This window comes from Phalangium opilio, unplaced genomic scaffold (assembly GCF_054372755.1).
Source record: "Phalangium opilio isolate 3A_F unplaced genomic scaffold, DU_Popi_V2 ptg000013l_1, whole genome shotgun sequence".
Classification (NCBI taxonomy): domain Eukaryota; kingdom Metazoa; phylum Arthropoda; class Arachnida; order Opiliones; family Phalangiidae; genus Phalangium; species Phalangium opilio.
The window spans coordinates 8,343,486-8,358,342 of NW_028324148.1; the positions used below are offsets into that span (position 1 = coordinate 8,343,486).

General features: G+C 38.2%; 2 protein-coding genes across 2 annotated transcripts; both read left to right on the forward strand.

Moving 5' to 3' along the window:
- The first annotated feature begins 208 nt into the window (after positions 1-208).
- Positions 209-9,437, forward strand: LOC149708803 (ATP-binding cassette sub-family C member 1-like). The gene is made up of 13 exons (XM_089863867.1): positions 209-229; positions 1,545-1,748; positions 2,162-2,308; positions 2,778-2,868; positions 3,311-3,681; positions 5,300-5,467; positions 5,701-5,885; positions 6,462-6,567; positions 6,677-7,232; positions 7,704-7,887; positions 8,023-8,106; positions 8,465-9,256; positions 9,308-9,437. The coding sequence occupies exons 1-13, from the start codon at positions 209-211 to the stop codon at positions 9,435-9,437; spliced, it is 3,039 nt and encodes a 1,012-aa protein (XP_089719993.1).
- A 2,942-nt stretch (positions 9,438-12,379) lies between these two features.
- Positions 12,380-14,405, forward strand: LOC149708804 (carbonic anhydrase 7-like). Its single transcript, XM_089863868.1, has 4 exons — positions 12,380-12,575; positions 13,289-13,437; positions 13,503-13,595; positions 14,244-14,405. The coding sequence occupies exons 1-4, from the start codon at positions 12,380-12,382 to the stop codon at positions 14,403-14,405; spliced, it is 600 nt and encodes a 199-aa protein (XP_089719994.1).
- The last annotated feature ends 452 nt before the right edge of the window (positions 14,406-14,857 follow it).

Sequence of the window (14,857 nt, forward strand, 5' to 3'; positions counted from 1 at the left end):
AAGATCGGTTTTTCTCAAATATTTTATTAAAATTATTCGATATTATTTATTTTTATCGAGAGTTACTTATCATACTTTTAGTTGTATCGTTTGAAGAGAGGTTTTCCCTATTATCATTTGAACCTAGCTATTATTGACGTTTGACTCCTAGAATACGCCTCTTTCGCGAGTGTCTGAAAGACCAGAAAATGGTGTAGTTAGATTGGGGATGACAGAAAAGAGAATAGTGGTCAGTGAACCTTCCAATATTCCACAATTACGCTAACTGTGAATTTTGAACACATGAACTGTGAAATTGAGAACACTTTTGTTCAGATTAGGAATCTGCGAAAGCAATCTCTTGGGGTGTAACGACAGACAGACAGGCACACACAAAGACAGATGGATACGTCGAGAACAGAACCTCTCCATAGCATACATCACTCGGTGAAGTAAAGAATCTAGCATCCATATTGGCTTCATATGAGCCCAATATTTTTCGACATTTGTCCAGTGTTGGTTAGGTATTACACCAATATGGGCTCGATATTAGACCAATATGAGCTCGATATTAGTCCAATATCGTTTAGAAATTTGTCCAATCTTGTCTTGAATTTAGTCCAATATTGGCTTGATATTTGTCCAATATTGTCTTGAATTTAGTCCAATATTGGCTTGATATTTGTCCAATATTGGCTTGAATTTAGTCCAATATTGGCTTGATATTTGTCCAATATTGGCTTGAATTTAGTCCAAAATTGGCTTGATATTAGTCCAATATTAGCTTGATATTAGTCCAATATAAGCTTGATATTAGTCCAATATAAGCTTGATATTAGTCCAATATTGGCTTGATATTAGTCCAATATTGGCTTGATATTAGTCCAATATTGGCTTGATATTAGTCCAATATTGGCTTGATATTAGTCCAATATTGGCTTGATATTAGTCCAATATTGGCTTGATATTAGTCCAATATTGGCTTGATATTAGTCCAATACTGGCTTGATATTAGTCCAATACTGGCTTGATATTAGTCCAATATTGGCTTGATATTAGTCCAATATTGTCTTGATATTAGTCCAATATTGTCTTGATATTAGTCCAATATTGGCTTGATATTTGTCCAATATTGGGAGGATACTAGAACATTTTTGTCCACTTGCGTAAAAATTGGATGACATCCTGACCATTTCTGGGTAATAATTGATCCCTTAATAGATGATTCTGGATCCAATTTTGCATGAGACTCCAAATCTGGCTTATCATTTGACCGTCCCTTTTTGGATACAAATTACGTTATCCAAAAATAGACGAAAAACTGTGCTGTCTCAGAGTCAGCCGTTTGGATCCATTTACATCCAATTTTGGACAACATTTTTTAACAGTGAACAATTAAGAGAAAATAATCGTGAAGAGCAGATAGTACCCCGCAAGGTTTCTTGTAATAAACTACGTTCTTTGAACTCGCGTGCTAGCTACGGCAGCCTAATATTAACTTTTACTATAGTATCATGACCGGAGGTGTATCTGCGAATGATTTCTTTAATTATCTCGTTCATTAGGTTGAGCTGATGAAGCTGAAGGACAAGAGGATGAAAATGATGAGCGAAATCCTGAACGGGATCCGCGTCTTGAAGTTGTACGCCTGGGAGAGATCGTTCCACAGAATCGTTCTTGAAATCAGGAAGAAAGAAATTGCACTCATGAAGAGACAAGCCTTCTTCACAGGAACAAATACATTTATATCTGCTCTCATACCTGTTTTGGTACGAATATAAAAAAAATTACTAGTAGTGTATTCTTATTATGGATGATGGGCGCACATAGAAGTGTAGAGATTTCAGCTCCGTATCAGTTTCTTCTCCAAGCGTTCTCACTCGACTCAAAAAGGCAGATATCCCTGAAATCTCCACGCTTTCGACAGGCTCAAGACGGCGATAATGGCACATTTCAGTATTTCAGTGATGAGATAAGCACACGGTTTTACTGTTGGCGCTCCTCATCTCTCTCTCTCTCTCTCTCTCTCTCTCTCTCTCTCTCTCTCTCTCTCTCTCTCTCTCTCTCTCTCTCTCTCTCTCTCTCTCTCTCTCTCTCCTTTCTTTCTTTAACTATTCACCTTCACTCTTTTTACCTCCTTATTGATTTGAAGCTCTTACAGATTTTTTCTCTACATATTCAGATTACTACGCCGTGTTTCGCCATGTTCGTATTAATCGACAACGAAAACGTTCTCACCGCGAGGAAAGCTTTCGTCTCCTTTCAGTTGGTTCGATTATTAGCGACGTCAATGCAGACGTTTCCGGATTTAATAAATACCCTAGTTTTGGTAAGAACGGTGTCAGGGAGGGTCAAAAGATAAATCTACTATTTTTCATCTTCTACAATATATTTAAACTGGTTTCCGAAAATCAAAGATTTGAATGTTTTAGAATTTTTAAAATATTTTAATTATTTGATGTGTTTTGGTACATAATTTTGAATATTGTCAAAAGTTTGTTATATGATATAACGAAACGCGCCTTTTTACTACCAACACCGCGCGGCTGAAGTAACGTACTAAAAAAAATTGAACTTTTGTTATAATCAGGAGTGAAATTGTTTTCAAAATCCCAAGTTTCAAAGTCTTTGTTCGGGCTCATTCAACCCCTCAGAATCAGAGAAAAATGGCACCTCTATTAGTGCTGGGTTTAAGACTGACATTTCTTTGCTTCCCACAAAGAAACATACATGTTTTGGCCTTCCCTTTAGTTAAAACGTTTCAAAATGACGCAAATTCACTAAGTGATTCTTTAAAGACACACGTCTCGGTAAGAAGAATTGCAAACTTGTTGAGTCTTGGGGAAACCGAGCGTTACGTGGAGAAGATGCCTAGCGACGCCCAATATGGTATGCCATTTAACAAAGGACGTGTAAAAATGAGATAAGTCGCTTTCCGGCAGCTATTCCTACACACGCAGATGAATTTAATCTCAAAATTAATTATGGTTAAAATGTAGAAGCGCGAATTTCAGCGCGGAGAAAGAGACAATTGATAGAAAAGGAAATTCTTCTTACCTTAATCCACCAATCCGGAGCATTGGTATAAACAGAAAATATCCTCCCATAATAATCAGATTTATTACCATGGTAGGTTTAAACCACGGGTTAAAAGGAAGGGTCTTCGTACAATAATCAATTTTTGAAGGAAACCCTACAAAGACTCAACTACTTACTTGTAATATAAACCAACCAAAGAGGAATGCTTGAAGTCGCATTTCAGATATTTTGAACTCTCAACTGCTCAGCTTTGTCTCATGTTAACATTAATTTATTTCATTGAACATTTCAGCGATTGAGATAGAAAAGGGAACGTTTCGTTGGAACCTGGAAGACGAAGCAGCGGCGTCTCTTCAGGACATCAACTTCAGAGTGTCCCGTGGTTCGTTGGTGGCCGTGGTGGGTCCGGTGGGATGTGGCAAGTCATCCCTCTTGTTCGCTCTGGTTTCTGAGATGCAGAAGGTGGAGGGGGAGGTGAGAGTGGCCGGGAGAGTGGGATACGTCACTCAACAAGCCTGGATCCAGAACACCTCACTCAGAGAGAATATTCTCTTCGTCGACGACATGGACCGGGAAAGATACGACAATGTCATACGCGCATGCGCCCTACAACCGGACCTCGACCAGCTACCCGCTGGCGACGAAACTGAGATCGCAGAAAAAGTATGTATTATCATAAGAAGATAATCTTCTTCTTTAAGTGTCCACATGTGTTAATAATATGTTAGCTCCCTATAAGTTACTCAGGCTCCATAGGCGTAACATATCCAGCGATTTCTTCTCATTTCGCCCGCGCGGGAAAAAATCCGAATGTTGCGCTCTCTCTTGTCGAAAAAAAAATCCCGTTCGTACGGCTCCTCGACCTCGAGTCGTTGGCCGCTTTTTCACCAAGGGAGTGTTTTATTCGTGAATGTTTATGTTTCAACAATTTAACATTAATGGCGTTTGTGTCAGTACTGAGACAAAGAAATGCACGAACTCAATGCAATTTGCCGATATTGATAAAGAATGCTAAAGATAAGAGTTGTTATTGTGACTTGAAACGAGAAAATTATACAACAGCTAAATCCAATCCACTGATCTCTTAACTGTTTTCTTAACCGAGGCCACTGAGCGAAATATTCGGCTGCTTAAATAGCTCCGATATCATTGGCTAGCTTCCACTACACGCGCTTCCGGGGAAAAACCGGAAAGAAGAGTAAATAGGATTTTCGTTCCCGTGGCGGCCGCAGAGCGTCGCATATAATTGGGAAGCCGGCGGCGCGGGAGAAAACGCTGGAGTATTTTTGCAAAAATGCAATCTGAGAGATGTTTATTGCCCTAGTGGCGCCGCCAAGCCACGGCTGGCCTGCCTATCTTTGGTGGGATAAGTTTAGAGTCTCTATTTTTAGCCACATCACAGTACACGATGAGGCTCTAAGTTTGAGCTGTAACAGTAGTAGTAGTAACTGTGGCCGATCGAGTAGATTTTAGTAGCTCCCTATAAGTATGAAACACTCCATTTTAAGTCATGTAAAGAGCATTTCGTTCCATTAAAATTTGTAAAAAAGCTGCTAATGCCACCTATTAAGAATATTGGCTTACAAATTTTATATTGTAATTAAAATATTTAAAGGTATTGAAGTTATTATTATGAAAGACATTTGGGTGACGACTATTGGGTGTTCGACAATTGAGAACGCGACAATTTGGACCGTTGAAAATTTTGTATCCGACAATTGGGAGGGTTTAAAATTGGGTGTCCGAAAATTGGGAGAAGTTAAAATTGGGTGAGCGACAATTTGATGTCAATGAAACTGGCAGAGCGTCAATTGGCTAAATTGAAAATTTATTTTTAAAAAAAAGTACATATTTCTGGCAAAACCATAAAAGTTTCGCAAAAGACAAAACCTAACCTAACCTGACTTATCTCAACCAAATCTAACCTGACTTATCTCAACCAAATGAAGATGAAACGCGCGTGATTCATAGGAAGTAGCACTATGCAGTGTTTCCATCCAGTAGGGCTTAACATGATTACACTTTCAAGTCCTTGGGTACGCTTTTAACATGAATCTATGTTGTATAGATTCAAGCTAATAAGCAAGAGAGGTGTCGCGCTTCCGCGCGCTTAACATAAGACCGTGGATTTTATCGAACATATGCCCGATGAACGCCTTCCATTTTTCACGGGAAGCTGTGGAAATGGACTGAAAAACCAGTTGTTGTGACATTTCACTCGTAATTAAATAGATGACTGCTTTCGTTAGTAATGTGTTCGTTTACTAATTTTACATGACAGGGTATTAACTTGAGTGGTGGTCAGAAGCAAAGAGTCAACTTGGCCAGAGCAATTTATCGCGATGACGATGCTTATCTCTTTGATGACCCTTTAGGGGCGGTTGACTCACACGTGGCCAAACATCTCTCCAACGAAGTCATCGGACCAAAGGGATTTCTTCGAAATAATGTAAATAACACTACTCTTATATTTACTATGAAAGCGCTAAGCGACCATATGACATCGATATGTTGTTTCGTTTAAATCCCAATAGCAGTTGAATCAGGACTACCCGGAAAGTAGTTCGTTTCTTTACTGTGAAATAAATAGCGACATGGATCCATAAAACCTGATTTCATGAAAGCTGCTTTTGTTTGTTAGTTCCTTGCTCGCTTGACAAGTAGCTTTTCAATCTTTTACAGACGAGGGTTTTGGTGACGCACAACTTGAGCTTCATCCGAGAAGTGGACGAAATCTTCTTCATGAATAACGGACGAATCATCGAGAGCGGGACCTATGACGAAATCATGAGTCGTCAGGGCATGGCCAGAGATTATTTCGCGCAACACATGAGTGACGTGAGCGACGAGAATAAAGAGGAATCCTAGTGAGTAAATTTCAAGTTATATCTACACTTTCAACCTCTAGCGCGTAGTGAAAAAGAAGTCATGGAAGTTAACCATAACCGCGGATTGTCTTTATGAACAAGCGCCATGTGGCGTACCCTGTTTGTAGTGATAGCTCTTAATTCCATTGATTTATTCAAGTTGAACCATGGAGGCTGTATTGTAAGAGGAACGGTTAGGGCTAGCCTTTCACTGTACAGTTTGTCTCTCCCCGCGTCTCGATCAGCTCGAGCGACTGGCTGGGAGTAGCCGAAGGTCAAGACCATAAAATTTGGAATTCGATATGATATACGGGACTAAGAGGTTACCGCCCCATTTCGGAGATTAGTTCTATCAATGCTTCGAAGCGCGACAGATATGTTAGCACCCATAGAAATACCTCTTCTAAAGAGTGTATAGGTGAGCGTTATTTTTCAAATTGTTCTTGAATTTTATCTGAGACTTTGATCGGTTCGCTGGGGAAAAAACTGGCTCTCTTACTGTTCCTCTTAAGATACAAACTCCATGGTTGTACACGCTTTGCTAATTTATGAATTTTGGTAATGCAATTTTTGTAGCGCGTTAAATAGCAAAATTGAGAGATCTCATCCTGCATCGCAAGGAAAAATCTCGGGTGAAGATGATCCAAAACTGATGACAAAAGAGACGCTCAAAAAAGGAAATGTATGTGCTCTTTAATATACGAGGAGAATTTGGACTTTTCTTGGCTTCTGGAGAACAAAAACTCTCTACACACATTTTTTCTCGTGATAATGTTATTGCGCATTTGCAGATATCCGTGTCACACTACAAGAAATATTTTAAAGCCTACGGTATAATATGGTATGCGATCTTCGAAGTAGCAACCACCGGTGCTATAGTCTTTAATTTCGCTTCGATGTACTGGCTGTCTTTGTGGTGCGCGGACTCCAACGAAGATTTTAAGGCGAACCCAGGCTTAAAAGCAACCCGTATAGCCGTATTGGCCGTTCTAGGTCTAGGCCAATCCTTTTCGTCATTTCTTTGCACAATCATCAACGCCTTTCGCTGTCTTCGAGCGGCAAACTGTCTACATGGGAAAATGTTCGATAGCGTATCTCGTTCTCCTATGTCCTTCTTCGACACGACCCCCGTTGCAAGGATACTCAATCGTTTCTCCCAAGATATCGACGCCCTCGACCAGCAATTACCTGGAATAATAAATCTAACCAATTGGGGATTGATTCTCTTAGTTGTTTACCCAATAGGAACTGCAATATTTTTACCATTATTCATAGTTCCCTGCATTGTTGTTGTCGTTGGATACCTTTTACTTCAGGTAGGAACTCGATTTCAGTCGACTCTCATAGGTAATTATTCATTATCACTCTAATTTGTTAAATGTCGTGGTGAAACACGGAATTCCTATCTAATGAGGGGTAGCCGCTTTTGATCTTTAATAATCTGGGAGTTGGTTGCACGTCAGAGCTTGGAGCTCTTCAAATGAGACTAATGATAATTAGAGCATTAAACATAGGCAAGATTATTATCGATAGTTTCCCAAAGTTAACAAACATTTCATAAGATTTTTTATAAAGTTTTATTAAGCGACGGGAAAGAGGCCCTGGTGCTACGACTGTCCTACCCGACACTTCCACCAAGCACTTTCCCAGCGATAATAAGATAACACTACAAATCTATGAAATATTTACCGCTTAAAGTGATTTGTCACTAATATCATTTATTACATAAAAGTAAAGAAAGCACCCATGTCCTACCCGCGTAGTGTGCCCGTCCACTAGTAAATTTTAAAAGTGAAGATTTTCCCATACCTTTTACAGCGTTTCTTGATGTCGAGCAATCGTCAAGCTTGAGAAATTCCTTTTTGTTTTCGCACGTGGGAGGATCTGTGGGTGGCAGCACTGTAATCAGAGCGTGTGGCGCCGGAGAGAACTTTGAAGTACGCTTCCTGAAGCTGATCGACGAATGCACTGCCGCTAACTACATGATGAACATGGCGCAAAGGTAATTTTGTAATTGCGTTATTAGATGCTAGTTTCAATTGCGTCTATTTGGTTTTGGAGTGACAGCATTTACACTATATTCATAGCAAAGTGGCTACTCATCTCTCCAATTCAATAAAACTTAATTTCTTTCCAGATGGTTGACAGTTCGCTACAATATCTTGGGCAATTGCTTGATGTTTTGCACCGCAGTTTTCATCGTTTTGAGCAAAGGAACTCTGTCAGCTGATTTTTGTAGGATTGATCTTGGCTAATGCCGATCGGGTAAGCCCTACCAATAAAGACCAATGGAGTAAGTCAAAATCTTTTCCACAAGCTAAAATCTCGGATGGTTCAAGCAAAATATCACAGAGCAAAAATTTAGTGACGATGTAGTTTTAGGTTAGGTAACCTATTGCCACCATTCTGTTACAAGTTCACGTTTAATAGTCGCTTCGTAACGTTGCATTAACAACAACACTTTAGAACGAGATTTGCGTTACTACGCTGATGAATTGATGCACTTTTAAAAATTAAACCCATAGAACAGATTTTGCTCACTAAGCAATTTTAAGACCGATATTATACACCTTCGTTAGTGATAAAGTATTGATTTCACAGCTTCTACAGGTGATCAAATTGTTTATCGCTTCCGCTACTGGTTTCGAATCCAACGTCGTCTCCATAGAAAGAGTTGACGAATACTGTCGTTTGGAGTCCGAGGCCGAGTGGGAGAAACCAGAATCTCAACCCCCAGCTGACTGGCCCCAACGAGGACAAATCATATTCCACGAGTACAGCACCAGATACCGAGAAGGATTGGATTTGGTCTTGAAGGACATTGATGTCAGGATCGAGGCCGGAGAGAAGGTGGGCGTGGTGGGGCGGACAGGCGCCGGAAAGTCGTCGCTGACGCTGGCGCTCTTCCGTCTCATCGAGGGGGTGCGTGGTCAGATCGTCATAGACGGAGTGGATGTGGAGAGATTGGGCTTGTCCGATTTGAGATCGCGGCTGACGATCATCCCCCAAGAGCCCGTCCTCCTCTCGGGCACGCTCAGACTCAACCTTGATCCTTTTGAACAAAAAGATGACCAGCAACTGTGGGCCGCCCTGGAACACTCGCACCTGAAGTCCTTCGTGGCGTCACTCGAGCAGGGACTGGATCACCCCACGGCCGAGGGAGGTACCAACCTGAGCGTCGGTCAACGTCAGTTGGTCTGCTTGGCTCGCGCCTTGTTGAGGAACACCAAGATCCTGATCTTGGACGAAGCGACGGCCTCGGTTGACATGGATACCGATGATCTCATTCAGGAGACCATCAAGAAGGAATTCGCCAACTGTACCATCATCACCATCGCCCACAGAATAAACACCATCTTGGACTACGACAAGTGAGTTTGCATAGCAATTAAACCTAATTAAAATGATTGGCTAATTTGTAGTCTTTTAACTCTTCATAGGGTGATAGTTCTGGATCAGGGCCGAATCACGGAGTTCGACTCTCCAGATGCCCTCTTGAAGAATGAGCAATCAATGTTCTACGATTTAGCCAAAGATGCCAAAATAATCTAGATCACTTTTATTATAACGTTTGCAAACAATCAACCTTATCATTCTATATTATAATTATTAATAAATTCACCATAAATTCCCCTGTTAATTAAAACGAATCATTTAGAAACATTTAGAAACAATTAAGACTTGCTAAGCAAAGCCCATTTTACGCACAAACGCATTTTAGAAAAAGACTGTTATTTTAAGGTATAATTTAATGTTACCTCAACTTTTCCTTTCTTTAAGGATTAGACTATATTTACGAGGATAAATAAATTTACAGTATTTCTTCTTTTGCATTTTATCAAAAGGGTATTTTATAATCTTCCCTAAAACGAATATTAAGGACAAAAATGTACAGTCCGTACCAAGGATTTTGATGCCTGAAGGCTGGGCTTTCGTTAGGCCTATTGAGTGCAGCTAGATGAATACGTTTTAAAATCCACCATGAGTTGCGCGAGTGAAACCCCCCATCATCATAACTGTTTAGTTGATTATTGGTTACATTCAGTTAAAAATCTAGATCTAACCTAAGAAACGCTCGAAATCGTAGCAGTTGTGTGCTTGTTGATAGTAAGTTTCAACATTGACCTGTACTTTACCAAAAATTGAAAAAAAAAAATAGCTGATCGATTTCTAATGAATATTTTCGATAATGTTAAAGAATTCTAAGAAACCATTCTCTTGTAGTGGGGCGGTGTCATAATTTAAAATATCAAGTTTTCTTGCTATGCTAATCAAGACAAGGGCAAAAATCATTTTACAATGATCTGTATGGTTTCCAATGTAATATCGTTGATCTAAGTGCTTCGCATACATGATTTAAGATATCGACAGTGTTCTTTGTGATGCTAATTAAGAAAATGGTTACTATAGAAACGAAACAAATCAGACGCTTCGTTTACCCAAATGAACTCTTTAAAATGGTATTGGTAGTGTTCATAAAAATGGTTACTATAGAAACAAAACAAATGAAGCATTTCGTTTACATAAATGAACTCTACAAAATGGGATTGCACATCGATGTTTTCTGAAAAGGGGTACTAAATAATTCATGGAGAAAGACGAAGCCTTTTTGCAAGCCTTTAAACGCTAAACATTTCGTAACCTTTCCTGATATACATTAGCTGGTAACTTTGGTATAAGTATTCATAAGAGCATTATCTTATTCTGGGTCAGTATCATATTTTATATTATGGAGCTTTGCTGAAGCCAACTAAATTTCTGGACCATCAATAAGGTTTCACCCATTGTCTCATAACAATAAATTAAAAATTGAAAATATATTAATTTAACCCATTTAATTTGGAAAGAGACACAAGAATACCTCGTAACTTCCATTGCTCGTTATCTCGTTTTTCGTAATGATATTTTACTAGAAGAGGGGCAAGTGAGTAGTTGCCTTAACATTTTATGTGAAAATCAATTGGGAAACACTGGGTTAGACATTAGGAGGGAAACTTTCATATTTTATTAATGAGTACAAATTGTCTTGGAATTCACTGGTTAGTGATAGTCATACTGTTCACACTTTTCCATCTTTCCAAGTAACCTACCCCTTGGTTCTACTCCAATTTACCTTTTGAAGAATTCAACGTGATGATATACACCCGGAATCACCACGTGTATTAATGAAATTAAACCTTTATGATTTAGCGTAAAATTTAAATTTATTATGACTGCTTTATCATATTACTTTACACTTTCACATTCGAGATAATTTATTCAAATTGAAAATCTACAACTATCTATATGTAATTAAACGTAAAAAAGTGGGATATTCCCTACGAGCTCTTCATTTGAACAATAATTGCTAAGAAGTCATGTTACAATTACTCTTAAGCGTCTTCGCGTTTCTCGTTTGAGTCGAAGAAACTTGTCGTAAGTTGTTCAAATTCCGACTGAATTAAAAATATACTTAAAATTAATTCGAATAAAATTTTTCTAGAAACGGAGTACTCCTATAAAGGTTGGTGTTTGGAGTAAATTGCTTAAAAAGTGTACAGTTTTGAGAATATTGAATAGCTCCTCAAGCTCAAATCTTAAAATGACCAGAAAATTAAACTATAGTGACCCTGAACAAACTTAATCTAACCTGACCAAGTCTCTGGTTTGATAAATAAAAATAAATTTCCCTAAATACCTTTTTTCAAATCAATGGAACCCTTTTTAGGTAAAAAAGCACCAGATATCGATTTTTGGCATTCATTTTTTATTTGAGTACGAGAAGTTACGGTGTCCCCCCATATCACCCAATCTCATTTGTCCCAATCAGAAGAATTTAACCCAAATCATATACTCCTAATTAACCCAAATGTATTTCTCCCAATTCCCGTTTGCCACAAAAGGCGATAACACAAGAATTTGGCACAAATAACACACCCGTTTTATTAATTCGTATTTTCCATTAAAAAAGCAATATTTTAAAATAAGTATATAAGAGACTGTTGATCAGTGTAATTTATTAAATATGGAAGTCGAATGGCTGAAAACTTCGAAAGGAAAATATGCCCCCGTAATACCTTTCTTCTGAGTTAGGGTTAGGTAGGTTAGGTTAGGTTAAGTTAGGTTAGTAATATTTTATAAATCATTTAACTATGGTACGCCTTTTCCAAAATATTGATGTTTAGCTTCATTAACTTCTCAAATAATATGCCTTTTCCAAAACATTACTGTTGTGTTATGTTAGGTTAGGTTAGGAGGACGTCTCTTCCTCTTTGGAGCAGTTATACACTTCAAGTAAGTGTATCCCTTATGGAATGAAAAAATAAATAAATAAAACCATCAAATTCTACTCTATTTGAGTCTTTTTGGTATGCAATATTGGGTTAATTGGAATAGGAGAACTGGGAATTGGGTTAAATGAGGTTTGGGTAATGGGAATTGGGTGTTTTAAATTGGGTGAAATGGGGGTAACCGAAGTTTTAATTTAATACGTCCTATAATATTTAAAGAAATCTATGACATTTGTGACGCATTTTATAGACGTACGCGATTGGCCAAAATTATACAAGAAATACTGCGATGGTACTTCGCAATCACCCATTAATCTTGATGACCGCTGGATCAGAAATAAGTATATGACGACACTGGACCTAAGTGATTACGTTCAACAACCAATATCGACACTAACGCTAACCAACAATGGACATACCGGTAAGTTGCTGTCCACAGAGGTAATATAGTATGAAGAATAGAAGCTTGAACTTGACAATTGCCCCTGATATTTCGGTTTTTACTAAATGATGTTTCTAAAAATAATTTTTTTTTATTTCGTGTTTTCTTTAAGACATATTGAGTTGATAACACCATAAGTAAGATTAGACTAGAAGTAAAGAGCTCTAGTATTGGTAGTAGATCCTGGCACTAGTGAACAAATTTGAGGATTTTATGCCTCGCGACTACACTAGAGAGAAAAATATTGGTCGAGTTCTAAAAAATTTCCTAGCCCCTTCCCCTCAACCTAAAACCGCGGAACAAGGACGCGGGTGCTTGAATCTAGTTCGGCCGTCTACCGCCACAAGCGTCTCACGTTTTGGAGGAAAAACTCAGAAACCGCTACCAGAGGGCCAACCGTTGGTGTGTTATCAAGAATAATCACTTTCGCCAAGTGAAGAATTCGGCTAGCTCAGTACTTTTAGTCTCATCTTACTTTTGTTAACACTGACGTAAGATCTGGATGGGCCATTCTTATACACATCTTAGGATTGTTCTGTACATGTACATATTGGCACTACCTTAGATGGGAGTTTAAGGATTTTTAGCATCATTGTGGTGGTCCCAGAAAACTCCGTGTCAAATGTCAAATTTCTATCTCACATTGAAGAAAAAACTTACAATATATATATATATACATACCTGTTCCACAGTTCAGGGATCATTCCAAGAGTCAATTGTAGTTACGGGTGGACCCGCCGGATGGAATAAGTTCAAGTTGGAACAGTTTCACTTTCACTTTGGAAAAGGTCCCAACGATGGTTCTGAACACAAAATTAATGGACAACAATACGCTCTGGAGGCATGTACTTGGAGGAGACAAGAGTATTTTGGTGGGCCTATAATCATCTAAAAATGTACTTATAGATTCACTTCGTCCACGTCAATCTTAAATACCCGGACATGACAACCGCGCTTCAAAACAAAGATGGCTTTTTAGTAATTGGTGTGATAGCATTTGTAAGTGTTTTTTTAAGGCATCTCAAGCCCAACAGGCAAATTGTTCCGCTGTCCCTCTAGATTGTCCCAAGGGGCTAGTCATTCGCCAAAATTTTGTGTGAATTCCGATGATTACTGAACGAGTTCCTTGATTTCTCTGTGATTATGATTATTTTTGGTGATTTCCGTAACATTTACACTTATTTCCCGTTATTGCCGCAGATTACTTGTGATTCCTGTTTGATTTCCAATGAATTCCCGTGATTTTTTAGTGAATTTCGTGATTACCACTGGATTCTTCGTGAACTTCGATGAATGCAGTGATTATTTCTATTTCAACTGATTATGATTTTAATCTTTGATTACAAAAGATTACTAGTAAATCATGGGATTATTTCTGATTTCTCTCAAGATTTCATGTGATTATCGGAGATTTCTAATTTTGATTACTGACGATTGTCTAAGAATTCTAGAAATCAAGTAATCGATTTCTGCAGTTTTGTACACCTGATTATTCAAGCGACTAACCCCTCGGATTTCCTCTCCCCAGGATTAGAGAAAAACGTGAATCACGTGTCACCTCTGATTCCTGCCTCATTTTCTATTATTTATCTTTGTCTTTGATATGAGCCAAACTTAAGTTTGTGTTTCAAAAATGACAATTTTTAGATTGACGACTGGCGCTCCTGGTTTCGCTCTAGTCCTCTATCTTTCGTGACGAACAATCTCATCTATGTTCAAAATTCCGGACAAACAACTTCCATTAGAGGACCAATTTACCTATCGAGATTGTTACCAAAAATCCACACCGGTTTTGATTATTACACATAATCAGGATCACTAACGACCCCAAATTGTAACGAAGCGGTCATCTGGGTCATCAATAATCAGCCTTTGAGAATAACTAGTCAAGAGGTGACTTCCATGCACTAAAAAACCCCAAAATGTTGAAAAAAAATTAAATAATTTTTAATCTTTTTAGTTTAAGCAATTTTTACTCCTGAAAAATGAAGAAGGTGATCCGATGTCAGGAAATGTTAGACCAATTCAAAATCTAAATTACAGACCGGTTTATTACGTCCCTGGTTATTAATTATATTTAATTAATAATAAAATATATCAATTTATTCTAACAATACTTGGATTTGTTGAAATCATACGGAATAAACTAATGAATAACCATTACTATAATGTATATCACTCGGTTAAATAACTTAAATTTAAAATTAAAATAATTAGACCACCACATTTAATGGATATCACATGTCTGGTATCAATTCCAT